General features: G+C 45.5%; 1 protein-coding gene across 12 annotated transcripts in view; it reads left to right on the top strand.

Moving 5' to 3' along the window:
* Nucleotides 1–903: 903 nt before the first annotated feature.
* Nucleotides 904–27573, top strand: part of TRIM67 (tripartite motif containing 67) — a 60648-nt gene continuing 33978 nt past the window's right edge. For 9 of the 12 annotated variants that reach the window (XM_055588057.1, XM_055588039.1, XM_055588063.1 and 6 more), the window contains exons 1-3: nt 904–1081; nt 1184–1710; nt 1798–1944. In XM_055588057.1, the coding sequence (XP_055444032.1) occupies nt 904–1081; nt 1184–1710; nt 1798–1944 (852 nt within the window). Of the gene's footprint in view, nt 1945–27573 lie in introns of all 12 variants that reach the window. The other 3 variants (XM_055588032.1, XM_055588029.1, XM_055588034.1) reach the window with 2 other exon arrangements.

Below are 27573 nucleotides of genomic sequence, written 5' to 3' on the forward strand. Positions count from 1 at the left end.
CGCGCGGCGTCGGGAGGAGGCTGCGCGGGGAGGGAGACAAGAGGGGATTCCCGAGCCAGCCGGGCGCTCGCCCTCCGCCCGCTGGCTGCAGCGCCGTGCGGCCAAGGTCAGAGGCGCCGCAGGAGGAGAGGCTGCGAACCGAAGCGGAGGGTCAATCCTGCCCTCGGGGAGAGAGCCCCAGGGCGCGCTCGGCCCGCGGCAGCAGCGGCCGGAGAGAGGTGAGAGAAGGTCTCCGGGCCGGCACGGCCGCCGGAGGTAGTCGCTGGCGCGGAGACTCGGCAGGTGGCGGCCCTTGGATGCGCGCAAGAGAAGCTCGAGCTGCACCTTCGGTTCCCGGGCGCTGTCCGTCGCCTCGTGGTGCTGAACCCAGCCCCAAGGCCAAGGGGCCTGCTCGCCCTCCTTCTCAAAGATCACCCGGACTAAGGGCGGGGCGAGAGCAAAGGGGGCCCCCGGACAGCTGCCCACTGGAATCTGGAACCGAAGGGCTGAAACGGGAGAGCTAGCGATCCGCAATCCAGCAGCCGGTCCTGATGTGGAGAGGAGACGCCCGCTACTGCCAGCGGCGGCGCTAGTGCTGATTCATCACCTAAAGCATCTCGCAGGCCACCGCGGGGGCAGCCGACCGGCCCTGGACTCTGGCCGCAGGTTGAAGCCTCTGGTGCAGGAGCCTCGCGGGCAGGAGGTGAGGACTCTCTTTTACCTCTTCCCCCTCACCTAATCGTCTATGGGCGGTGGCCCCAGGACAGAGAGAGGGGCGTGCCCATGGGTTGCAAAGTAGTCATGCCCGTGTGATGCTCCCTCCTCCCATCTCACTGGTGCTAACCTCACTTATTCTCCTCTGCCCGTCTGCGGAGCTTGGGCCATTCCACCTTCCACCCCGAGCAGTTCTCCGCCGGCTCAGCGATGGAAGAGGAGCTGAAGTGCCCAGTGTGCGGCTCCCTGTTTCGGGAGCCCATCATCTTGCCGTGTTCCCACAATGTCTGCCTGCCTTGCGCTCGTACCATCGCGGTGCAGACCCCGGACGGTGAGCAACATCTGCCCCCGCCGCTGCTGCACTCTCGAGGCTCAGCGCTATCCTCAGGCGCCGCCGCCGCGCCCCCTCTAGACCAGGAGGCGGCGGCTGGCCCGGCTTGCAGCGGCGCGGGCGGAAGCGCTGCTGGCGGCCTGGGCGGCGGTGCGGGAGGCGGCAGCGACCACGCGGACAAGCTGAGCTTGTACAGTGAAACAGACAGCGGTTATGGCTCTTACACCCCGAGCCTCAAGTCCCCAAACGGGGTTCGAGTGCTGCCCATGGTGCCCGCGCCTCCTGGCTCCTCCGCCGCTGCTGCCCGAGGCGCCGCCTGCTCCTCGCTGTCCTCGTCCTCAAGCTCCATCACGTGCCCGCAGTGCCACCGCAGCGCTTCCCTGGACCACCGCGGCCTGCGCGGCTTCCAGCGCAACCGACTGCTTGAGGCCATCGTGCAGCGGTATCAGCAGGGCCGCGGGGCGGCGCCGGGGGCGTCCGCAGCTGCTGCGGTGGCCATCTGCCAGTTGTGCGACCGCACCCCGCCGGAGCCGGCCGCTACGCTCTGCGAGCAGTGTGACGTGCTCTACTGCGCTGCCTGCCAGCTCAAGTGCCATCCATCCCGGGGACCCTTCGCTAAGCATCGCCTGGTGCAGCCGCCGCCGCCGCCTGCGCCCTCCGAGGTCGCCTCCGGGTCCCCGGGCGCTGTCCAGGGCGCCCCCAGCGGAAGTGGCGGCTGTAAGAGCCCGGGAGCCACCGGGGCCGGAGCGGCGGGGGGCAACACCACCCGCAAGTACCCTACGTGCCCCGAACACGAAATGGAGAACTACAGCATGTACTGCTTAAGCTGCCGAACCCCGGTGTGCTATCTGTGCCTGGAGGAAGGCCGGCACGGCAAGCACGAGGTGAAGCCGCTGGGGGCCATGTGGAAACAGCACAAGGTGAGCGCCGCTGGGCGGGGCACAGGGACACGGGTGCAAAGAAAAGGGTGCCCCCTCCCGTTGGTTAAATGAACAAGTACTCTGAGTTGGTGTTGGAAATGGGAAGGGAATGGAAAGATGACATACTAGGTCCCCTCCCCCTTGAGGCTGTTTTGATTCCACCCAAAAGTCATCCAGAATGCAGAAGCAGGTCGCAGGACTCTTTCACTCCTAAAGTTGACTAATAAGTTACATTGATGACCCCTTTGGATTTATGGCACCTGGATTTATAGAGAGACTTTCTCTTACTGGGACTCTGGATGATGGAAGTGTGGCAGGGTTGCAGAGTAAGCTCTTAGGAAGACAGAAAGCCACACTCATCTTCAGGCTGCTTTAAGCCATGTTCCCAGGGACTTGCCTGGAGATGCCACCTCCCTAGTGGGAAGGAACAGCCTCTAATAGGTAACTCGCACACACTTGTGGCTGCCAATGTATCTTCATATCTAACACAGAAGGAGAAAAGCCTGCAAAATCAGGTGAGGCCCTTGATCAGACCCCAAGGCATGAGTGAGGTCAGTTTTTCTAACAAACATTCACCTTAATTTCCTAATCAAAGGCCAGGCTGAGCAACTGGACTCACTGCTAAGGTCAGTGATCCAGGTTCCTTGTTCAAAGAGTCCAACTGCAAATTTGTATGTTTATCATTCAACGTCCTCTTTCCAGTAAACTCTTGCCCCACAGAGAAGCAGAAGGTCTCCAAAGAGCCCAACAGGAAGTATGTATTCTGATTGAGGAGGAAAGACACAGGAAAATAAGGCAACTTGCCATGGTTCTCTCTTCATATCATCCAACTGGAAATGGACAAAAAGGAGAGCACAGGGGGGAGAGAAGAAGAGGCCAACCATTTATACTATAGATTTATTACATACAGTTGCTATACAATTTCTGCTACAGTGTGCCAGTTATTTCTGTAACTCAACATTTTCAAAGAAAAAAAAATTACGAACACTTCAGAAATCTACCTTGGAGAGAGAAATCTGCATTATAGGCCAGAAAAGAGAAATCTGGAGTCGAATCTCTAATTCTAGAGCAGTGATTCTCATTTGGGAACAATTTCACTCTCCTTATAGGACATTGCCAATGCCTGGAGACAGTTTTGGTTGTCACACTTAGGAAGTTGCCCCTGGCATCTGGGTTAGAGGCCAAGAAGCTGTGAAATAGCCTACAGTACAGAGACAACCTCCATCAAAACAATAACCCATAAAAATATCACTACTGTCTGTGGACTTGAAAATATTCACAGCCTAAAAGTTGAGAGTTTTGTTTTATTTAGTGGAAATTTTTAGAACTTCATGCCTGGGAGGCAGCAGCTCAAGAAATCTTGAGAGAACTGCTCTGAGGAGGTGATGGGAGGAGCCAGGTTATACAGAAATTTTGCAAATAAGGACAAGTCTGAACATCAAAAGATTATCATTAATTAAAGAAAACCAGATAACCCAAGTTGAGGAATTTAGGGCTTTTCTGTATATGGGAAGATGCAACAGTCTGGGCTCACTGAAATCATTCCTTTGATATGCACCTCAGCTATTGGGGGCCAATATCCTGTGTTTTCTTCACATCCTTAGTTTCCTCAAGGCTCACCATAGGGAGTGGCTGCAGTGATAGCTACTAGATGGCTGGTATTCTTTGCTTCCTGAGCTCCCTCGGGGTTCACCAGCTCACCATCCATGGTGGCTGCAGTTGCTGGTGACTGTGCCATCTTTGTATGTTGAAATATTCTATTTCTCATGTCTCTGAGAGAAACCGTGTTGTAAGTTACACAGACCTAGATCCAACTCTCAGGGTTTGTAATTCACTTTCTATAAACATTTAAGCACAATTTTAAACCCACTGAATAATGTCTAACTCAGATAGTTGTTGTTAGGGTAAGTATAATAGTGTATCTTTACCCTCTAGCACAGTATCTGACTCACAGTAACAGATATATATTTATCATTATTATTATTATTATTGCCTTCCCTGGTGGCTCACATGGTAAAGAATCTAGTTGCAATGCAGGAGATCCAGGTTTGATCCCTGGCTTGTGAAGATCCCCTGGAGAAGAAAGGCTACCCACTCCAGTATTCTTGTCTGGAGAATTCCATGGAGGAGTCTGGCAGGCTACAATCCATGGGGTTGCAAAGAGTCAGACACGGCTGGGCGAATTACAGTCTTAATCCTTAAAAACACTAAACTTGCAGAAAGCTATAGGGCAACAGCAAAGAGTTCTTATTTGACTGCAGTGACTTGGTAATCTGAAGAAAACATGAACTGGTAGCATGTTGAGTCCTAAAATAGCTTTGAGCTAAATGAGAACGTCTGCTCCAGTGAGATGCCATTCACAGGACATTTTGTTGCATATCACTTTCTGTAGCTGCCTTGTTTATTTTATCTTTCAAGTGAAGAGACATTATTTTACAAATAAAGAAATCTTCTGCAAAGAAATTGTGAACAATTATCAAGACAAGGTTCACATTCAGATTTACAAACTAGTAAATTTTCACAGCTTAGATAGCTAGAACTAATTTTGGACATTGCCACCCAAATTTTTAGGCTTAGTGTAGAGTGGAAACCAAAATGAGTTGAGATGAATCTGCAATTTTAAAAGATTAAGTCTCTTACCTGGAAAAGTGAGTTGGATAACGATCAATGGTTTCAATAACCAAGATCATGCAGGAAAAACACTGGTCATCTTGATTTAGTGTCAACAGCAGTTTTACAACATTTCTATCTGAGGAAATACGAAAAGAATACATAATATTTGCTCAATAGAGTGGGACAGTTATCTGGGGAAAACACAGCTATGCAGAACCTAAGTGTCTCAATTTAATATCACGTCTTCAGGGAACTAAGACATACTCCTAAGTAAAGAAGGAATTCTATGAGATACTTTTGTGAAAACTTCTTTTCAAGAATGAGAAGAAGTTCTGCTATTCTCTTTCACCAGCTGCTGTTTTTCTACAGAACAGGAAATCATTAAGTGCTCCTTACCATCTCAACTAGGGGTTGGAAATCTAAAGAAAAGATAACAGAGGGAGCCCTGATGGAAAGTTTGATTTTGCTTTGTGAGCAGGCATCTAGACCACCATTTTGAGCTGTGAAGGTGGCTACTTTTGTTTGTTTGTTTGTTTTTAAGATTATTTTTTTATATGGAGCATTTTTAAAGTCATTATTTGTTATGATATTGCCTCTGTTTTATGTTTTGGTTTTTTGGCCCTGAGGCATGTGGGATCCCTGACCAGGGATAGAACCCCATGCTCTGGAAGGCAAAGTCTGAACCACTGGACTGCCGGGGAAGTCCCTAGATGACTACTTTTGAAAGATAAACTCGATTTCACACCCCCACCGTGGCTGTTTGAGTTCTTTGGTAAAACTTACTAAAGTCTCTGGATTTTGCTGTCATCATCATCACTGTCATAGTCTGAAAATCCCAGGTGCCATGACAATCTTGGTATACTCCCAGAACTAGAATCAGGACAGAAATATTTCTCTCATATCCCTATGACTGGAGGAGCCTTAATCAAAGCTTTAATTCCTCTCTAGTGCGACTGGAGCTTGCCATCTAATTAGTGATTCTTAGGCAAAGAGACATGTAAGTGACACTGAAATCTATTTTGAAACAAGGTTGATTATCACCTCTCAAAAACAGTGAAAATACTTCAGGTCTTGGCCAAACACATTTTTGAATGATTCTCCCAGAACAGCCTTAATCATTTCAAAGAATTTGATGTGAAGAAGCAATACAGTGCAAAAGATAAGACAAAGAAGGGAGGCTTTCCATGAGAGCTTCTGTCTTTTTGCTATTGGGTGGAATTCCAATTTTCCTGAAACTAGAAGGAGAGGGTCACTGTGGGATGGACCTCTTCCCTGTGTGCCGAGTCGCAGAACGTCAGCAACCACTGTAATTCCTGCTGAGTGCAGGACTCTGAATTAAAATGGCTAGAAGTTGATTCTTGAACTGAGGTAGGGACTGCTGGATAAGCCCTTCTTCAGAAGTCTTTTGAGAACCATAAACAATAAAAGAGAATCAAAACAAAATCTCATGGTACCCCAGGAATACTGTTCCCAATGAGTCAGCATTTCACAAGAGCAAAGGAGACAGTAAGGTCTAAAAATCACAGGAAAGACAGGATTTCAGGTTACTGCCATGTCCCAAGGATCTGCCAGGCTTCTCAGCAGCCTGGTCCTACCTTATTTTTACAGAAGAGATAAAGAATGGGATTTAAACTTTAAAGTCTCAGAGGAAAGACTTTCTCCATTAAAAGATAACACATAAATGACAAAAGCACAACATGTAATCATAATTGTATATGATCATAAATATATTTATTAGAATATTTGTGGTACATTATAACACAGGGAATAAATGCTCTTTGTTAAGCATTAGAATTACAGGTGTAGAGATGTAGAAATTAAATATCATCCTCAAATTTCAATTTGCTGAGAAAAACAAATTCTAACATTTTGGAGTTTTTTCCTTCTAGAATTCTATTATATATTTATTTTATAATTATCTTTTTTTTTCTTTAACAATACAATATGAATATCTTTCCTGTCAATTAATGTACATCATTTTGGATGGCTGCATGTTATTCCATTGTAAGGATTTATCCACATCCTGATGCTGGACTTTATCTAGGTGTTTTCAGTCTTTTGCTGATAGGAACATTTTTCAAGCTAAATCTATGCCTATATCCTTAATAATCACCTTAAGTTAAATTTCTAAATATGGAGCTGCTATATCAAAGGAGATCTGGCTTTCAGACATCTGATTAATGTTGCCAAATTGCTTTCCATAAAGTTCATACCTATCTTTTCTCCCAATAGCAAAACTATATTTAAAAAAATTTTTTTATTTAATTTAATTTTTTAAGTTTACAATATTGTATTGGTTTTGCCATATATCAACATGCATCCGCCACAGGTATACATGTGTTCCCCATCCTGAACCTTCCTCCCTCCTTCCTCCCTGTACCATCCCTCTGTGTCGTCCCAGTGCACCAGCCCCAAGCATCCAGTATTGTGCATCGAACCTGGACTGACGACTCGTTTCATATATGATATTATATATGTTTCAATGCCATTCTCCCAAATCATCCCACCCTCTCCCTCTCCCACAGAGTCCAAGTTGACAAGGACCATGGAGGAAAACAAATAGATGGATTGTCTTGTTTCTAGTAACCATTGCTTGCTATTTTCATTACATTATTATTAGAACTATTTTTAAAGAGGATCACAGTATCTAGATTTTTATAACTACCTGCCTGTGATCTGTCTGGCCTCAAAAACTGGTTTAATATGTATAACTATTGCTTAAATATGTGCATGTATGCTGAGTCACTTCAGTAGTGTCCAACTCTTTGTAACCCTATGGACCATAGCCCACCAGGCTCCTCTGTCCATGGAGTTTTCCAGGCAAGAATACTGGAGTGGATTGCCATGCCCTCCTCCAGGGGATCTTCCCAACCCAGGGATCAAACCCAAGCCTCTTGGGTCTCCTGCATCAGCAGGCAGGTTCTTTACCAGTCGCACCACCTATCCCCTCTTGAATTAAGGCCCATGAAAAGACCAATGCTTCAGGGCCCATCTAAGGCATTTTTGAGTAGGACTGAAAGGGGAAAAGAGATTTAGGTAAAGAGAAGTGTTTGGCACAAATCTTCTGGGAGGTCTGAAGTTTCCAGCTTTCTGGCTAATTACTGCAAGCTGAGAGTTACTTAACAGAAATCTCTCAGAGCTGTCAGAGCATGTAGCATGGAAATATACACAATCTGAGTGGAAACATGGATTGCTTGAAATGTTGAATCCTTCACCAACTCTGGAGCTCTGGGAAATGAATTGCATAGGCTGGCTTCTGTTCCATCGGTCCCAGACTGGCTAAGAACCAGTGGCAAAACTGCTTAGACACCTGCGAACACGAGCTGACTCTGATAAGCAGAGGCTGCCTCGTCTTCTGAAACCACCCTCTGTGTTAACATCACCATTGTCTTTAAAGCTGCCAGGGCTGTAGCCTGCCTCCTGCTTGGATTTAACTCCAGGCAGGTCAGTAATTCAGGAACAACTATTAGAAAGAGCCCCTGTGTTACAAGCTTTGAAGTACCTTCTTTCCTCATCATTCCATACATCTGAAAAACAAAAAGTGTGTTTGAGAGAAAGCAAGAATCCATAAACTTGAATTGCTTTCTCTTCTCTTTGAAGACTATGTATGGAGGATAGGGGTTCAGGAGAATTGAGAAGGACCTTAGAGACTGTGGAAGGAAAACCCCAGGTTACTGCAGAAGAATGTGTTTCCTAGTATAGTACTGGAGGTCACTCCATGGCTAAGGTGTTCTATGTTTAGCCTGCAGTGGGATGTCCTGTATCTGGGTCTACACTGGTAGAGATGGGACCTTGCTTGTAGATGCCAGTGAGATAGACTGTTTTAGAAAGGAGAGATCTCCTAATCTCTGAGATGGATTAGAGGGGCTGACATGCTGGCATACTGCCTGTTTCTGTAAATAAAGTTTTCCTGGGACACAGCCATCCTCATTTGCCTACATTCTGCCCATGGCTTCTTTGGGCGATGGTTGTTTTTGGTAGATTTAGGTAGTTGTGACCAGAGATCTATAGCCTGCAAAGCCAAGAATATTTACTGTCTGGCTCTTTATGGGGGGGAAAAGTGCCAACTTCTAGACTAGGATCTCGTGACTTAAACAGTGGTCTGCAGAGCAGCAGCGGCACTGGGAGCTTTTGAAAATGTGGAATCTTGAGACCCGCCACAGCCACTGACTCATGATTTGAATTCAGCAACATCCCTAGTTGGTCCAGACAGATGTTAAAGTTTGAGAAGCCCTGATGGGAATACTTTGGGGGCTGGGCCCAACACTCTGTGCACATCATCTGAGAAGCAGTGTGAAGGGGACTCTAGGGGGAGCTGAGAGGTTTGAACCAGAGTCTTAATTACTCTGGGAATCTTCAAGCTCATCAGATTCTGGGTGCTAGGAGGGAGGCAGTGTGGTGCTCAAAAACCCCCTGACCCAGAGATAGGCAGGAAGCTCAGAGGGGCGGTGGTGCTGTCTGAGCCCTCCTGGGCCACAGCATAGGTGTCTCCTGAGAAGGGAACTTCAGGCAGATGCTCTTCGCTGCTTCCCTGGTCTGAACAGAAACATGTTCACTGCTGTTTGTATATCTGGGTTTCCTTTGGGTTTGTGTCTTAGTCCTTCTATAAAGAAGCAAAGAGGGTGCTTTATCCACTCTTTAGGCAGTTTTGAAGGGCCTGCCCAGAGAATGAGGGAGGTTGGAACTCTCAGAATCATGAAACCCAAAGGAGCAGGAGAAAATCCAGGCACATATTGTGGGGCTCTCATGAATTCACGCCTCTCTGCTTAGAATTTCCATTTTCTAGTGTGGGCTGTTTCCTAGCAGAGATCATAACTCCAGCCTCCTCCTTTGCAGATGAGGAACATCTGAGGTTGCGGGGATTGTCACAGTTGCACAGCAATTTGTAAAATGATGATCAAGTTTCCTCCTTTGTACCTTTCAATTGACTACAAAAATGTAACAGAATACTCTGTGTATCTGAACGAAAACAGGTGGCATACGGCACCCCCTAAAGAGTCATTAGGAATGGGAAAAAATAAAGGGTTGGCGGACACTTAGTCTAGAAAGTGGAGCAGCACGTGGGGGCACAATCCCTCCCTCATTTGACTGCAATGGGCTACAGAAAAGGGAGATGAAAGGGTGAGAAGGACACAGTGTGTCCTCTTTAGAACAAATAGGATAAAAGAATTTGAGTGCTGGAGGAAATCTAGAAGATCAAATAGCTCTGTCTCCTCATTTCTCATGTGGCTACGGAAGGAAGAAGAGATTTGCAGGAAATAGAGAATAGGGAAGGATCCACAAGAGACAGGAACCGATGAGGTGGGGGAGTCTAAATGACCGGTGTAAGAGACTGGAATCGACCCCTCCAGCACTCATCCAGCAGGAGAATCTGGGCCTTGGTCACATGGCATCTGAAAAACCTGTCCAGACAGTGCATCGTTTTAAAAAGTAGGTCAAGGTTGTGTTAGGAAATTTAGGCAAGTACTTGTACTTGTCCAGTCTCCAAATTCTTCCTTATAATTTGATATCTATATATTCTGGGTGATATCTATAAAACCAGAAAACCAATAAAATATGAATAATCAGAAATGACAGTCCTCTTTGAGGCAGACAATTGTGGCTAACATCACTCCATAAATCAGTTCAGTTCAGTTCAGTTCAGTCGCTCAGTCATGTCCAACTCTTTGTGACCCCATGAATTGCAGCACACCAGGCCTCCCTGTCCAGCACCAACTCCCAGAGTTCACTCAAACTCACGTGCATCGAGTCGGTAATGCCATCCAGTCATCTCATCCTCTGTCATACCCTTCTCCTCCTTCCCCCAATCCCTCCCAGCATCAGAGTCTTTTCCAATGAGTCAACTCTTCTCATGAGGTGGCCAAAGTACTGGAGTTTCAGCTTTAGCATCATTCCTTCCAAAGAACACCCAGGACCGATCTACTTTAGAATGGACTAGTTGGATCTCCTTGCAGTCCAAGGGACTCTCAAGAGTCTTCTCCAACACAGCGCTCAGCCTTCTTCACAGTCCAACTCTCACATCCATACATGACTAATGGAAAAACCATAGCCTTGACTAGCCAGACCTTTGTTGGCAAAGTAATGTCTCTGCTTTTTAATATGCTATCCAGGTTGGTCATAACTTTCCTTCTAAGGAGTAAGCGTCTTTTAATTTCATGGCTGCAGTCACCATCTGCAGTGATTTTGGAGGCCAAAAAAATAAAGTCTGACACTGTTTCCACTGTTTCCCCATCTATTTCCCATGAAGTGATGGGACCAGATGCCATGATCTTAGTTTTCTGAATGTTGAGCTTTAAGTCAACTTTTTCACTCTCCTCTTTCACTTTCATCAAGAGGCTTTTTAGTTCCTCTTCACTTTCTGCCATAATCATGTGTTATCAAATGTCTGGCTACCTCTTAGCTGAGCTGTGTACCCACATGACTAAAATTCATCTCTAGCACTCACTGAGGATAACTTGAAAGTTGATGACACCTCTTGACCTGTAATTCCTTCCTCTGAACCTAAGCCACTAATGCCTATTTATTCTTCAAATGACCTAATTGCTTATTCATTCAACACTGAAATCTTCAATGCCAGTATCATGCCAGGGACCATTGTAAGCACCAAGGCTATGGAAGGGCATGTTTTTTCCTCCCAAGAGCAGAGATCTAGTCACAGGAGAGAGAAAATCAACATGTGCATAAACAGTTAAATACATTGGATAATTTTTGATAATAATAAGTACTACAATGGAAGTAAAAAATGTGATAAAAAGCAGTTAGGCAGACTTGTTCATGGGGAAAGTTGGAAAAAGCAAGATTTGAAGATTGGCTGAGAAGTAACCAGCCCAGCACAGTTCTGAAGACAGCTCACTTCACAGGGAGAGCAAGACCCAAGAACCTTTGGAGTACATGAAGAAAGCGGATAAGTGGCTGGAGCAGATACAGACAGGATCCAGAGGGTGCAGGGAACACATGCGATTTTATGTTAAATGCAAAGGGAGATGACTGGGGGACTTTAAGCTTAGGAGTGATGTTTATTTTTTTTAAGATTTTTTTACTGCAGTTGGAAAATGTGTGGTAGGGGGATAAGAGTAGAGGAAGGAAGACCACTTAGAGGCCATGGGAGTCACGTGGACTATAAATATGGACTTGAACTAGGAGGAAGGCAGCAGAAATGGGGAGAAGTTATTTTTTGTTGTTGTTTGTACTTGATATTCTGTGCTGTGCATGGGCTGTCTCTAGTTGTGGCGAGTGGGGGTTACTCTCTAGTGGTGGCGTGCAGCTTCTCGTTGTGGTGGCTTCTCTCGTTGTGGAGCACAGGCTCTAGGAGCATGGGCTCTAGGCGCATGGGCTTCAGTAGTTGCGGTGCAATGGGCTTAGCGCTTGTGGTGCATGGGCTTAGTTGCCCCACAGCATGTGCAATCTTCCCTGACCAGGGATCGAACCCATGTCCCCTGCATTGGCAGGTGGATTCTTAACCACTGGACCACCAGGAAAGTCCAGAAATGGAGAAAAGTTTATACATTCATATGCCGCTTAGCTCATTGGAAAAGACCCTGTTGCTGGGAAAGATTGAAGGCAGGAAGAGAAGGGGATGGCAGAGGATGAGGTGGTTGGATGGCATCGTCAACTCAATGGACATGAGTTTGAGCAAGCTCTGGGAGATGGTGAAGGACAGGGATGCCTGGCGTGCTGCAGTCCATGGGGTTGCAAAGAGTCAGACACGACTGAGCGACTGAACTGAATGCTGCTTAGTATTCTCTGAGCTTCTTTGATTCATGGTTTGATGTCTTACTATTTTTGGAAAATTCTCATCTATTATCTTCAGATTATTCTTTTGCTCTGCTCTCTGTCTCTTTTACTGCCGGTTTTCCAATTTCATGTATGTTACACTGTTTGATATTGTTCCACAGTTCTTGAATGCTCTGTTCTTTTCCCTTTAATCATTCTTTTTGTCTCTGTGTTACAGTTTCCTTAATTTCTATTGATCTCTCTTTAAGTTCACTGATTCTTTCCTAGACTGTGTCAAGTCAACAGACTAGTCTCTTTTTATCTTTCCTCTGCATTTTCTCAGTTGTCCTGCCTTTCCCCAGCAGTAGGAAGCCTTGCATGATCTGGACCCATGGCTGTCTCCTGAATCTTCTCCAGGAGGATTGGTATTTTTCTTTTCCCTGTCTCCAGCCCTGTGGGGTCTTCACTTTGCTTGGGGTGGTAGGGGAAAGGAACAGGTTTTGCTCTTTGTCCCCAGTGGCTTAAGGTTTTTATTTGGAGGGAGATAAGGGTCCTGGTAGGGCTTTGTATTTTCCTGTGGTGACTGTCATATCTCTCCTTCAAGCCAGCTCTGAGGTGCAGGTGTCTCCCTTTTAAAATCTAATAGATCCTTTAGATTTTGCAAATAGTCAGATTTCACTTTTCTCCTTGGTTGCCAAAATGCTTAGAGCCAAATATTTGGTGTGTACACAATGGATACAATTTGGTGTGAAATTTATGTTATAAATTTGGAACCTCATTTCCAACTCCATTTTATGCTGCATCCTTTGTTTTTCTTTAAGTAATGCCATCTTGAATTCTATAAACCCTTGAAAGCTGTCTTAAATCCCCTTTGAACTAAATAGATTAATGAATAATCAAGCAAGTGGCTTGCTTGAATAAAGCAAAAAAGAAACGGAAACTTCTGGAAAATCTTGTTAAGAAAGTCCTCTACTTTTGAACGGTGCCCAGTCACTGTTACAAAAGCAAAATATTGTTTGAAAATGTTCAGAACAAGAAATAGGGACCCTCCCAGTCACTGGGATGCGTGACTGCTCCCTTCTCCCGTTTAGTCCCTTACAATAAAGAAACTCCAGAATGACTATGCCTGGTCTTGACTGCAGGATCATTTGTCCTGTTTTACAACTTTCCTGTGAATATCACCACATATCTCAGCTTGTTTGGAGGGTGTGAGTATCACCTCTCAAGTTGGCTTCCTGTACAAGTATTTGCAGCTTCTTCCTGATGAATATTTGTCTTCCACATAGCTCAGCAGGGTTCCACTTCTGTAGCTTGTTTGGAGGGGAAGATGCTCAGAGGGGAAGTCAGGGCCCATTAGGGCCAGAAGGCCTCGCTGAGAGGCTGTCAGGAACCATGAGAGATTTGAGATTTTAGCCTGTGTACAACTTACACATGCATTTGCCACAGTTCATGGATGTGCACAGGAGACGTGACACTCCTGGGTGAGAACTGAAGACAGTTTATTACTCACAGCAGTAGTATAGCATGGTATACTCACAGTCATAGTATTAGCATGTTTGTGCCATTTCCGTGAGCCCAGTTCCCCCAAGGTGATGTGAAGATAGCCAGATGGCATCAGCACACACAGTAAATTGCCTTATAGAAGAGAAACATGAGCTTAGGGAAGCTGAATCTTTGGTAAAAGGCATTAATCAAGCACAGGGCTCTTTGCTCCAGAGGGAGACAGTAAGTCCAGTTTCCGAGGTTGTTGTCTATGCAAACATCCTTGGAAGGACTGCCCAGGATAAAGAGCAACCAGTGCCTCACTGACAACACTCGGAGAGACACAAGAGAGCAAAATTACCTTCCAACAGGAAGATTAAATCAAAATTCAGGTAGTTCCTCAAGTGATTTCTGCTTGTGTGCATTATGGGTAATTTCTCCAAGCTCCGCTGGTTCTCAGAACTTCTTGTTTCACTTGGGGTACACAGGCTTCAGGGTTTTCTGGGTGCTGTGATAGTGATGTTGGTGGCGATGGTGGCGGAATGCCTGTGGTGCGGTCCACAGGACGTATGAGTGGTTAGGGTGACTCATTCCTGGGTGCATTTGTGTCTCCTCCAGCATGGGAAGGACAAACACCATCTCACGGCTTCGTATTTTGCAACTGAAACATTCCATTGGATAGGCATTCACTGGGCACCTACGTAACCCACAGGCTGTGCTGAGGGTTGTGGATACACTTGAAACAGGCCACAGGGAGCTCACAGTCAACTGGAGGAGAGGATAATTTTACTCCCCTGTAATATTTGTACAACTGATATTAAAAAGTGGAATAAGTGCCATATTTGTCAAGTGAATAAACTGATGAGAGAAGAGGTGGGGGAAAGGTAGTTAATTTTGCCTGGAAATTGGGAAGGAGAAGGGTAGCAAGTGAGAGATTGAAGAGAAAATGGTGTTTGAGCTGCAGTCATGAATGATGAGTAGGAGTTTTTTCAGCAGGGAAAGAAATAGTGAAAGTGTTAGTCATGTCCGATTCTTTGCATTACATGGACTGTAGCCCTCCAGGCTCCTCAGTCCCTGGAATTCTCCAGGCAAGAATACTGGAGTGGGTCACCATGCCCTCCTCCAGGGGATCTTCCCTACCCAGGGATCGAAAGGAGAGACTTGAATATACAACATTGTGTGAGGTGTGAACAAAGATATTGAAAGTCAAGTTTCTACTTTCAAACACCAGGGATGAGCATATATTCACACACGAGGGGCACGGAGACCTATGACACTGCTTCTGATAAAAGTGAGGGAACTTAAATTACCCACACAGCATCTGAGACTCAGAAAACATTCTGGATCTCGAGACAGTGGTGAGATAATGATGGGATAAATGGATTCCAGAAGCGGCATTTAAGGGGACAGCTACTTTGGGAGTCTAAGAAAGATTAGCTGTTGGCTTCATTTAAATTTCAGTGAAGAATAGAAATAGCCTGGCTATAATCCTTTTGAAGGTTCTTGTAAATTTTCATTATTTTCCCTGGGTTGTTATATTTATCCAGTTTGCTAGTAAAATTTGGCAGCAAAAACCTTTTGAACATCTCAATTAGCTTTGCTGAGTTAAGAGGAGAGAGGGGGCAAAAAAAAAAGTGAGGAAACTATGACAGAAAAGACTTGCAGGAGCAAGGCAGCAGTGAAAGGAACTTGGGAAAAGGTTGATAAAGGAGTCGATTTTGCACTGGCTTTTAGATGGACAGAAGGGCCCGTCTCTCCACTTGCACACAAGAAATAAAGAACAGCACCAGAGCACAGATGTGTCATTGTGCTCAGTCACTCAGTCATGTCAGACTCTTTGCGACCCCGTGGACTGTGGCCCACCAGGCTCCTCTGCCCATGGGATTCTCAGGCAAGAGTACGAGAGCCGGTTTCCATTTTCTACTACAGGGGATCTTCCCAACCCAGGGATCAAACCCGAGTCTCTTGTGTCTCCTGCATTGGCAGGCAGGTTCTTTACCACTAGCGCTACCTGGGAAGCCCAGAGTGCAGATAATTGGCACTAAACCCTAAGTGTGAATGGGTGCAGAGCAGAGTCGGATCAACAGCAGATGGCAGGGTAGGCTGCACAGAGGGGATTGGAGCTGAGTTGGGTTTCAAAGTATTGGGAGGATTTGGAGAGCTGAAAGGAAGGAGGTATCCGAATGAAAAGAAAGTGCTCTCTTTTTTTTAATAATTTGACCATGGATAATGAAAGTCTCTCAGTCATGTCCAACTCTTTGTGACCCTATGGACTATAGCCAGCCAGGCTCCTTTGTCTGTGGGATTTTCCAGGCAAAAATACTGGAGTGGGTTGCCATTCCCTGCTCCGGGGATCTTCCCGACCCAGGGATCAAACCTGGGTCTCCTGCTTGTAGGCAGATTCTTTACTGTCTGAGCCACCACGGAAGCCCAACCATGAATAGAAAACTCTAAGATAAGTCCTCATCAGACATGATTGCCCTCAAAACCATTCTGTTATGGTTGCCAGTGACTGGGGCTGGCCTGATCCCAATAAAGAGGTAGTTTGGGCCATATGTGATTAAAAAAAAAAAAAAAATCACCTGGGTTTGCCATGCAAATGGCCTTTGTACAAAGACAAAGTCAGAATTCTGGCCCAGGGGTTTGTGCATCCACCATCCTGTCCCAGGCTGATATGCTACCACTGGAACATGATCTCTTTCATCTATGGCCTTTCTTCAGGCAAACACAATCTTGCTGTGCCCTGGTCTACTTTTCTACCAACTGGGTTTTCTCAGATTCTCCATGACACTCATTCTCACGTGCTGCTGCTGCTGCTAAGTCACTTCAGTCATGTCTGACTCTGTGCGACCCCATAGATGGCAGCCCACCAGGCTCCCCCGTCCCTGGGATTATCCAGGCAAGAACACTGGAGTGGGTTGCCATTTCCTTCTCCAATCTCACGTGCTAAACAGCTTTAAATGTAAAATACCACCTAACCGGACTTTTCTTATTTACACCTGTCAGTGCTATTTTGCGGGTGACAGAGACTTACCAGTTCTCTTTATTTAATCAACTTTGTACATCACAGGCATGGGCTTCCCAGGTGGCTCAGTGGTAAAGAATCCACCCACAGTGCAGGAGACGCAGAAGACGCGGTTTTGATTGCTGAGTCAGGAAGATCCCCAGGACAAGGAAATGACAACACACTCCAGTATTCCAAGGACAGCGGAGCCTGGAGGGCTACAGTCCATGGGGTCACAAAGAGTCAGAAACAACTTAGTGACTCAGTTCAGTTCAATCACTCAGTCATGTCCAACTCTTTTGACCCCATAGACTGCAGCATGCCAGGCCTCCCTGTCCATCACCAACTCCTGGAGTTTACTCAAACTCATTTCCATTGAGTTGGTGATGCCATCCAACCATCTCATCCTCTGTCGTCCCCTTCTCTTCCTGTCCTCAGTCTTTCCCAGCATCAAGGTCTTTTCAAATGAGTCAGTTCTTTGCATCAAGTGGTCAAAGTGTTGGAGTTTCAGCTTCAGCATCAGTCCTTCCAATGAATATTCAGAACTGATTTCCTTTAGGAAATTTCCTGGTTGGATTTCCTTGCAGTCCAAAGGACTCTCAAGAGTCTTCTCCAACACCACAGTTCAAAAACATCAATTCTATGGTGCTCAGCTTTCTTTATAATGCAACTCTCACATCCATACATGACTACTGGAAAAACCACAGCCTTGACTAGATGGACCTTTGTTGGCAAAGTAATGTCTATGCTTTAAACAACAACAATACATCACATGCATAAACAATGCTGTATTGGGGACATCTTGGCAGCAAGGGCTGTGTCTTGCTCCTTTTGTACCCCCAGTACCCAGAAGAGAAGTTGGCACCCAGGAGGCCAGAGAAACATCTATTTAATATGTGAATGGTGACTCAACACCAAAATGCATTCTAATATCAACACAGTAAATGACTGTTTCAGTGGGGCCCCTTTTAACTTCATGGTGACTCTTCAACAGTGTGATTCATGCGGGAGGGGCAGTCCAGGGAACAGTGTGGAAATGAGGGCAGGAAGAATTATGTGGTTTTTCTTGGCCCCTGATGAAGAGAGCCATTTGCATTCATTAGCATGGCACACCCCTCCCCCATTATATTTGCTAGTGGTTTTGGAAACAATCCATTGATCTCGTGGGATGACAGAAGCTAACTAGAAATGTGGTTGAGACTTTTCCCAAATGTTAGCTCTTACATCTTGTCCAGAGAACAGACTGAGTCTGTTTACTAGACTGTGATTCCTGAACTCTTTAGTGCTCCAGAAGTAGCAGAAACAGAATAAATAAAGTTCGTTGTGTTTTTTTAATATATATTTTTCTTTTTAAAATTCTGTTTATTTATTTGTTTTTGGCTGCACTGGGTCTCCACTGCTGCACCGGGCTTTCTCTGGTTGCAGCGAGTGGGGACGGCTCTCTAGTTGCAGTGCACGTGCCTTTCGTTGCAGTGGCTTTTCTTGATGTGGTGCATGCGCTCTAGAGCATGAGGGCTTCAGCAGTTGCAGCTCACAGGCTCTAGAGCTCAGGCTCAGTAGTTGTAGCCCACGGGCTTAGTTGCCCCAAAGCATGTGGTTTCTTCCCAGACCAGGGGTCGAACACAAGTCCCCTGCATTGGCAGGCAGATTCTTCACCTCTAGACCACCAGGGCAGCCCTGAAGTTTTGTTTTAGCGATAACTATCCTAAAACTCGACCACTTTTCAGGGAATGAGATGGCGCATTTTAAGCAGTGCACACCTCACAGTAAGCGCCTGGAAAAGAAAGGCCAGTGTCACCACCACAACTGTGCTCATCGTGAGTGTCAAGGCCAAACACAGTGGGAAAGAAGGGGGAACTGTTTCAGGGTCCGAGATCTTGCAGGCGGCCTGAGAAGCAGCCATCACCCTAATGACGCACTTGTCTCCTTGGTGGGGCCTTTTCACCACCCTACATGAATAGGTGCTAGAGAGATGATCTATCCTAGTACTACCTGGACCAACCTTCTGGTCCTCACTGACTGATATAATGGGAAGGATTTGGGTTGAAATCAAGAGCTCTGGGTTCAGTTTAGAGCTGTCTCTTGAGATAAGTTTCTTAATGTCCCTCAGCTTCAGTTTTCACACTTGAAAGGTGTGAGGATGAAGTGAGATGAAGTAAAGAAAGGTACCAATAGTAACTGCAGGGCGCTCAGTCCATTGTAGCCCCTGCTTCTTTCCTGAAGGTACAAGCAACTTGGCCATGTCCCTCTTCTCTAAAGAACTTAAAGCCCATGTTATGGTCTACAGAAAGAGTATGCATACTATGATTCCATTCAGTGATTATATGGGCTTCCTGGTGACTCAGACGGTAAAGAATCCACCTGCAATTCAGGAGACCCAAGTCTGATCCCTAGGTCAGGAAGATCCCCTGGAGAAGGGAATAACAACTCACTCCAGTATTCTTGCCTGAAGAATCCCATGGACAGAGGAGCCTGGTGGGCTACAGTCCATGAGGTTGCAAAGAGTCAGACACAGCTGAGTGATTAACACTTTCACTTTCAATGAATATATATGAAAAAAACATTTTTTAGATCCCCTGGAGGAAGAAATGGCAGCCCACTCCAGTATTCTTGCCTGGAGGATCCCACTGACAGAGGAGCCTGGTGGGCTACCAATAGTCATAGAGTTGCAAAAGGTTAGACATGACTGAAGCTACTTAGCACGCATGTTAGAATAGGGGAAAGTATACTAGTTTGCTAAGGCTACCATAACAAATTATCACAAACCGGGTGGCTTAACACAACCAAAATTTCTTGTCTCACAGCTCAGAAGACTGGAAGTCAGAGATCAGGGTGTCACAGGACCAGGCTCCCTCTGAAGGCTCTGGGAAGGGTTGATCCAGGCCTCTCTCCTGACTTCAGGCAGCTCCTTGGCTTGTGCTGCGTAACTCCAATCTTCCTGCTGTGTGTGTCTGTCTCCAGATTCCTCTTTTTCTTTTTTTAATTAATTGGTTAATTAATTTTTGACTGCACTGGGTCTTGTTGCTGTGCGTGGGCTTTCTCTAGCTGTGGAGGGGCCTGCTCTTGGTTGCAGCGCTCGGGCGTCTCACTGCGGTGCTTCTCTTGTTGGGGAGCATGGGCTCTAGAGCGAGGGGTCAGTAGTTGTGGCACATGGGCTTAGTGGCCTGGAACATGTGAAATCTTCCCCTACCAGGGCCTGAACCTGTGTCCTCTGCATTAGCAGGCATATTCTTAACCACTGGACCACCAGGGAAAATCTTGCCTTTTCTAAAGACTTCAGTCCTACGGGATAAGGGGCCACTCTACCCCGCTACGACCTCATCTTAACTGAGTACACCTGCAGTGAGCCTCTATATCACATTTGGTGGCACTGAGGATCAGGACAGTGAAAAACTATTTTAAGTTACTAACCAGGCAGAGGGAGCCAGTTGTCTCCTCATGAAAAAAAGTGGAAGTGTTAGCCACTAAGTCGTGTCTGACTCTTTGCAACCCCATGGACTGTAGCCCCACCAGGCTCCTCTGCCCATGGAATTCTCCAGGCGAGAATACTGGAGTAGGTAGACTTTCCCTTCTCCAGGGGATCTTCCTGACCCAGGGATCAAACTTTGCATTGCGGGCAAATTCTTTACCATCTGAGCCACCAGGGAAGTTGTCTCCTCATACCCTATAAAAATATTTGGCCAGGATGGATTTGAACTGTTTTCTAGCAGAGACTAGGCACATTAAGGCAAGTGGGAGTTCAGATCCTTGTGGTGGGTCAGGGAGAATGAAGGCTTTGAGGTGGGAGAGGGGCTGTGGGTGTTGGGTGGCAGCGAGGACCCTGTAGACTCTGGGCAGGAGCGGGGTGCCGGAGAGAAGGGCTTTCAAGGGGAGCCGTGTCATCCTTCAGCTTTCCTCTGAGCCCTCGTGGTGATCACCCAAATTGATTATATTGAAAATATTAGCCATCCAGGTTTATCATAAACAATGGTATGTTGCATCAAGACACTGTTCTGAAGTCTAAATGTCCCGAATCAGAGGACATCTAGGGAAAGAGCATGTGACTGTTTTCAGTTATAAAATTGCTTAACTGCTCAGGGTAGAAATTTCAAATGAGACCTTAGTAACATGAATTTTTTAGTGAAAATAACCCTATTGTTTTTTTAATTACATAAGATGATACTCATTTTTAAATATTCAGGCAATACAGACAAGATGCAAAGAAAAATGTGAAAATTCATGTGTACTCTTAAAATTCTTACATGTGTGTTACACACACACATATATAATTACCTTAATAGTGACCACATACATAATAACATACATATGTATGCCACATTGATTTAACCATTACTCCTGTATATTTAAGGTTGCGTATGAATTTTTACTATTTTGAAATTGTTTTTATTTATTTTTGGTTGTGCTGGGCCTTTATTGCTGTGCTAGGGTTTTCTCTAGTTGTGGCAAGTGGGAGCTACTCTTCCTGTGCTGTGCAAGCTTCTCCTTGCTGTGGCTTCTCTTGTTGCAGAGCATGGGCTCCAGGGCTTGCGGGCTTCAGTAGCTGTGGCTCCTGGGCTGTGGCAGACAGGATCGGTAGTTGTGGCTCTGGGCTTAGTTGCTCCACAGCAGGTGGGATCTTCCCAGACCAGGGATCGAACCCATGTCCCCTGCATTGGCAGGCAGATTCTTAACCGCTGGACCACCAGGGAAGTCCTGGTCCTTGCTTCTGATCTTTGGTTCATTTTATAAACTTCTCTGCCATATTGTCCAAAAAAAAAAAAAAAAAAAAACTATTCAATTCATCTGTTCAGCAAATACTTATTGACTATACACTGGTAAGTCATACAGAGATGAAGCAGACAGAGTTTCCATCCTCTAAGACCGCACAGTTGAGCAGAAGAAAAGGTAAATGCATGCTGGCTACAGAATATTGAGATGTGGGCCCGTACAGGAGCCCAGAAAAGTAGCCTTTCCACCAGCCATGAAGGGGTGGTGGAGAGAGGAGACAGCATGAGGGAGGGACTTTAGGGCTGAGCTTTTTTTTTTTAGATTTATTTATTTTTATTATTTTTTATTTTTTGGCTGTGCTGGGTCTTCACTGCTGTGCCAGGCTTCCTCACTGCAGTGGCTTCTCTCATTGTGGAGCTCAGGCTCTAGGGAGTGAGGGCTTCAGTAGCTGCAGCTCACAGGCTCTAGAGCTCAGGCTCAGTAGTTGTGGCACGTGGGCTTAATTGCCCCGAAGCACATGGGATCTTCTCGGATCAGGGATTGAACCTGTGTCCCCTGCATTGGCAGGTGGGTTCTTAACCGCTGGACCACCAGGGAAGCCCTGAAAGTTTGTTTTAGAGACAACTATCCTAGAACTCTACACTTGCCAGGGAAGGAGATCATGCACTCGAACTTCAGTACTTGCAGTGCATGGCTCAGTAGTTGTGGCACAACGATTTAGTGGCCCTGAGGCACGTGGGATCTTCCCAGACCAGGGATCGAACCCATGCCCCTGTCTTGGCCGGGGGGTTCTTAACCACTGAACCACCAGGGAAGCCCTGAGCTGAGTTTTGGATGATAAGGGTGGGCACTGGCAAAGCAAGGGGGAGACCATATCAGGCAGGCATACAGGGATGCATGATGGAGCAAGACGGAGCAGCCTGGCATGTGTGCTGAGGTTGTCTGTGTCTGGCTGCTGGTCTTGCCTGTTAACTCCTACACGAACTGACAAGCCTATGTCCCTAGGGGACATAGAATTTCCAATTAATCTGGGTCTGGTTTCTGCACACGTGAGCTCTTGAGGGTCACTTGGCACTAACTGACCCTTTTATCAGAATAGGAAGTGACCATGTCTGCCCAGGGGTACATGTAGTGATGTAGCGAGTTCCCCTCAGGCCTGCCTCTTCTTATTTTTGACCTCACCAGCATTAAGGCCTAGCCAAGGAAGTTTGGTTGGTGTCTGTGACAAATCAATATTGGCAGCTTGAAGATACCTGTTGACAAGTTGAACTGCTCCCCCTGCACGACTGGGGCAGGAGCTCATCAAGAACGCCTAAGCTGTCAACATTTTGGGGAGCTGGACTCTGAAGCTGAGCTGTGGTTGGGAAGGAGAAACAGTTCCCACCATCCCCATCTCCAGAGGGACTCAACTTACCCAAGTACAGCATGAATCGCTGATTATAGCATAGATATCTTTGTGTTTGTTTGACCTCCCAGCCAGTTAGACTTACTTGATGTGAGCAAAAGAAACCAACTATGGCTCAGTTGAACTGAAGAAGATTTATTGGAAAAACTACACTTTTTCCTAAGCACTCACAGAATCCAAGGGAGCTTTGAGAGCCAGGTTCAAAGTCATGACAGGGACTACACACAGCACTGCATGTGTGCCAGCCTGTGCTCGCAACACTGACAAGCAGCAATTCACTTAGCCCACAACCGCATCACAAATTCCCTCCTGTCACTACCCCCCTGTATACGGTGGAGGAAAACAGGGGCAGGAAGAGATTAAACCATTCACCCAGGGACACAGAGGTTGTGAGTTGGAATCCATACCTGGCATTTTGATCCCAAAGTCTTCCTCAAAACCTAAGACACAGGGGCTACAAGAATGGTCTACTTGCAGGAGTCTGGTCAGGGGACTTCTGCAAGTAGAACCACAATTCCCAATCTTTTTAGCACCGGGGACTGGTTTTGAGGAAGACACTTTCCCCATGAATCAGGGTCAGGAGGGATAATTTCTGGATGATTCAAGCACATTATATTTCTTATGCACTTCATTGTTATTCAGTTTCTAAGTTGTGCCCAACTCCTTGTGGCCCCATGGACTGCAGCATGCCAGGCTTCTCTGTCCTTCACTGTCTCCCAGAGTTTGCACAAACTCATGGCCATTGAATTGGTGATGCTGTCTAACCATCTCATCCTCTACTGCCTCCTTCTCCTTTTGCCTTCAGTCTTTTCCAGCATCAGGATCTTTTTCAATGAGTCAGCTCTTTGCATTAGGTAGCCAAAGTATTGGAGCTGCAGCATCTTGATTTCCTTTAGGATTAACTGGTTTGATCTCCTTGCTGTCTAAGGGATTCTCGAGTCTTCTCTAGTACCACAGTTCAAAAGCTCGAATTCTTTTGTGCTCAGCCTTCTTTATGGGCTAACTCTCACATCCATCAGTTCAGTTCAGTTCAGTTCAGTCACTCAGTTGTGTCCGACTCTTTGCAACCCCATGAATTGCAGCACGCCAGTCCTCCTTGCCCATCACCAACTCCCGGAGTTCACTCAGACTCACGTCCATCGACTCAGTGATGCCATCCAGCCATCTCATCCTCTGTCGTCCCCTTCTCCTCCTGCCCCCAATCCCTCCCAGCATCAGAGTCTTTTCCAATGAGTCAACTCTTCGCATGAGGTGGCCAAAGTACTGGAGTTTCAGCTTTAGCATCATTCCTTCCAAAGAAATCCCAGGGCTGATCTCCTTCAGAATGGACTGGTTGGATCTCCTTGCAGTCCAAGGGACTCTCAAGAGTCTTCTCCAACACCACAGTTCAAAAGCATCAACTCTTCGGCACTCAGCTTTCTTCACAGTCCAAATCTTACATCCATACATGACCACTGGAAAAACCATAGCCTTGACTAGACGGACCTTTGTTGGCAAAGTAATGTCTCTGCTTTTCAATATGCTGTCTAGGTTGGTCATAACTTTCCTTCCAAGAAGTAAGCGTCTTTTAATTTCATGGCTGCAGTCACCATCTGCAGTGATTTTGGAGCCCAGAAAAATCAAGTCTGCCACTGTTTCCACTGTTTCCCCATCTATTTCCCATGAAGTGATGGGACCAGATGCCATAATCTTCGTTTTCTGAATGTTGAGCTTTAAGCCAACTTTTTCACTCTCATCTTTCACCTTCATCAAGAGGCTTTTTAGTTCCTCTTCACTTTCTGCCATAAGGGTGGTGTCATCTGCATATCTGAGGTTATTGATATTTCTCTCGGCAATCTTGATTCCAGCTTGTGCGTCTTTCAGCCCAGCGTTTCTCATGATGTACTCTGCACATAAGTTAAATAAGCAGGGTGACAATATACAGCCTTGACATACTCCTTTTCCTATTTGGAACCAGTCTGTTGTTCCATGTCCAGTTTGAACTGTTGCTTCCGCCCTGCATACAAATTTCTCAAGAGGCAGATCAGGTGGTCTGGTATTCCCATCTCTTTCAGAATTTGCCACAGTTTATTGTGATCCACACAGTCAAAGGCTTTGGCATAGTCAATAAAGCAGAAATAGATGTTTTTCTGGAACTCTTTTGCTCTTTCCATGATCCAGTGGATGTTGGCAATTTGGTCTCTGGTTCCTCTGCCTTTTCTAAAACCAACTTGAACATCTGGAAGTTCACGGTTCACGTATTGCTAAAGCCTGGCTTGGAGAATTTTGAGCATTACTTTACTAGCATGTGAGATGAGTGCAATTGTGCGGTAGTTTGAGCATTCTTTGGCATTGCCTTTCTTTGGGATTGGAATGAAAACTGACCTTTTCCAGTCCTGTGGCCACTGCTGAGTTTTCCAAATTTGCTGGCATATTGAGTGCAGCACTTTCACAGCATCAACTTTCAGGATTTGAAATAGCTCAACTGGAATTCCATCACCTTCACTAGCTTTGTTTGTAGTGATGCTTTCTAAGGCCCACTTGACTTCACATTCCAGGATATCTGGCTCTAGGTGAGTTATCACACCATCGTGATTATCTGGATCATGAAGATCTTTTTTTGTACAGTTCTTCTGTGTATTCTTGCCACCTCTTCTTAATATCTTCTGCTTCTGTTAGGTCCATACCATTTCTGTCAGGTCCATACTATTTCTGTCCTTTATTGAGCCCATCTTTGCATGAAATGTTCCCTTGGTATCTCTAATTTTCTTGACGAGATCTCTAGTCTTTCCCATCCTGTTGTTTTCCTCTATTTCTTTGCATTGATAGCTGAGGAAGGCTTTCTTATCTCTCCTTGCTATTCTTTGGAACTCTGCATTCAAATGGGTATATCTTTCCTTTTCTCCTTTGCTTTTTGCTTCTCTTCTTTTCACAGCTATTTGTAACACCTCCCCAGACAGCCATTTTGCTTTTTTGCATTTCTTTTCCATGGGGATGGTCTTGATCCCTGTCTCCTGTTCAATGTCACGAGCCTCAGTCCATAGTTCATCAGGCACTCTATCTATCAGATGTAGTCCCTTAAATCTATTTCTCACTTCCACTGTATAATCATAAGGGATTTGATTTAGGTCATACCTGAATGGTCTAGTGGTTTTCCCCACTTTCTTCAATTTCAGTCTGAATTTGGCAATAAGGAGTTCATGATCTGAGCGATAGTCAGCTCCTGGTCTTGTTTTTGTTGACTGTATAGAGCTTCTCCATCTTTGGCTGCAAAGAAAACATCCATACATTACTGGAAAAACCATACCTCTGACTATAGGGACCTTTGATGGCAAAGTGGTATCTCTGCTTTTTAATAGGTTTGTGATAGATTTTTCTTCCAAGGAGCAAACATCTTTTAATTCTGTGGCTTCAGTCACCAGCTGCAGTGATTTTGGAGCTCAAGTAAAGAAAATCTGTCACTGTTTCCACTTTTACCCATTCTATTTACCATGACATGTTGGGACCAGATACCATGATTGTAGTATTTTTAATCTTGAGTTTCAAACCAGCTTTTTCACTCTCCTCTATCACTTTCATCAAGAGACTCTTTAGTTTCTCTTCACTTTCTGCCATCTGGTATCATCTGCATATTTGAGGTTGTTAATATTTCTCCTGGCAATCTTGATTCCAGCTTGTGATTCATCCAGCCCAGCATTTTGCATGGTGTACTCTGCATATAAGTTAAATAAGCAGGGTGACAATATACAGTCTTGATGTACTCCTTTCCCAATTTTGAACCAGTCAGTTGTCCATGTAGAACTATTATAATTGTTATATAAGTTATAATTGTTGCTTCTTGACCCTCATACAGGTTTCTCAGGAGGCAGGCAAGATGGTCTGGTATTCTCATCTCCTTAGAAATTTTTTACAGTTTGTAGTGATCTACACAGCCAAAGGCTTTAGTGTACCTAATGAAGCAGAAGTAGACATTTTTCTGGAATTCCCTTGCTTTTTCTATGATCCAACAAATGCTGGCAATTTGATCTCTGGTTCCTCTGACTTTTCTAAAAACAGCTTGTGCCTCTGGAAGTTTATATTTCACATACTGCTGAAGCCTGGCTTGAAGGATTTTGAGCATAACCTTGCTAGCTCAAGGTTAGCTTGATTGTTAGATGATTATACAGTGGAGGTGATGAATGGATTCAGGGGATTAGACCTGGTAGACAGAGTGCCTAAAGAGCTATGCACAAAGGTTCATAAACTTGTGCGGGAGCCAGTGATCAAAACCATCCCCAAGAAAAAGAAATGCAAGAAGGCAAAGTGGTTGTCTGAGGAGGCTTTACAAATACCTGAAGAAAGAAGAGAAGTGAAAGGCAAGGGATAAAGGAAAAGATATACCCAACTGAATGCAGAGCTCCAGAGAATAGCAAGGAGAGATAAGAAAGCCTTATTAAATGATGCAAAAAAAAAAAAAAAAAAACAAACAAAAAAAAAAACAGAAAAGCAATAGGAATGGGAAAGACTACAAATCTCTTCAAGAAAATTGGAGATATCAAGGAAACATTTCATGGGAGGATGGGCACAATAAAGGATAGAAATGGTATGGACCTAACAGAAGCAGAAGATATTCAGAAGAGGTGACAAGAATACATAGATGAACTATACAAGAAAAGATCTTAATGACCTGAATGTGAAATGAGTGCAATTGTGTGGTAGTTTGAATATTCTTTGGCATCACCCTTCT

Source organism: Bubalus kerabau, chromosome 1, assembly GCF_029407905.1.
Source record: "Bubalus kerabau isolate K-KA32 ecotype Philippines breed swamp buffalo chromosome 1, PCC_UOA_SB_1v2, whole genome shotgun sequence".
Classification (NCBI taxonomy): Eukaryota; Metazoa; Chordata; class Mammalia; order Artiodactyla; family Bovidae; genus Bubalus; species Bubalus kerabau.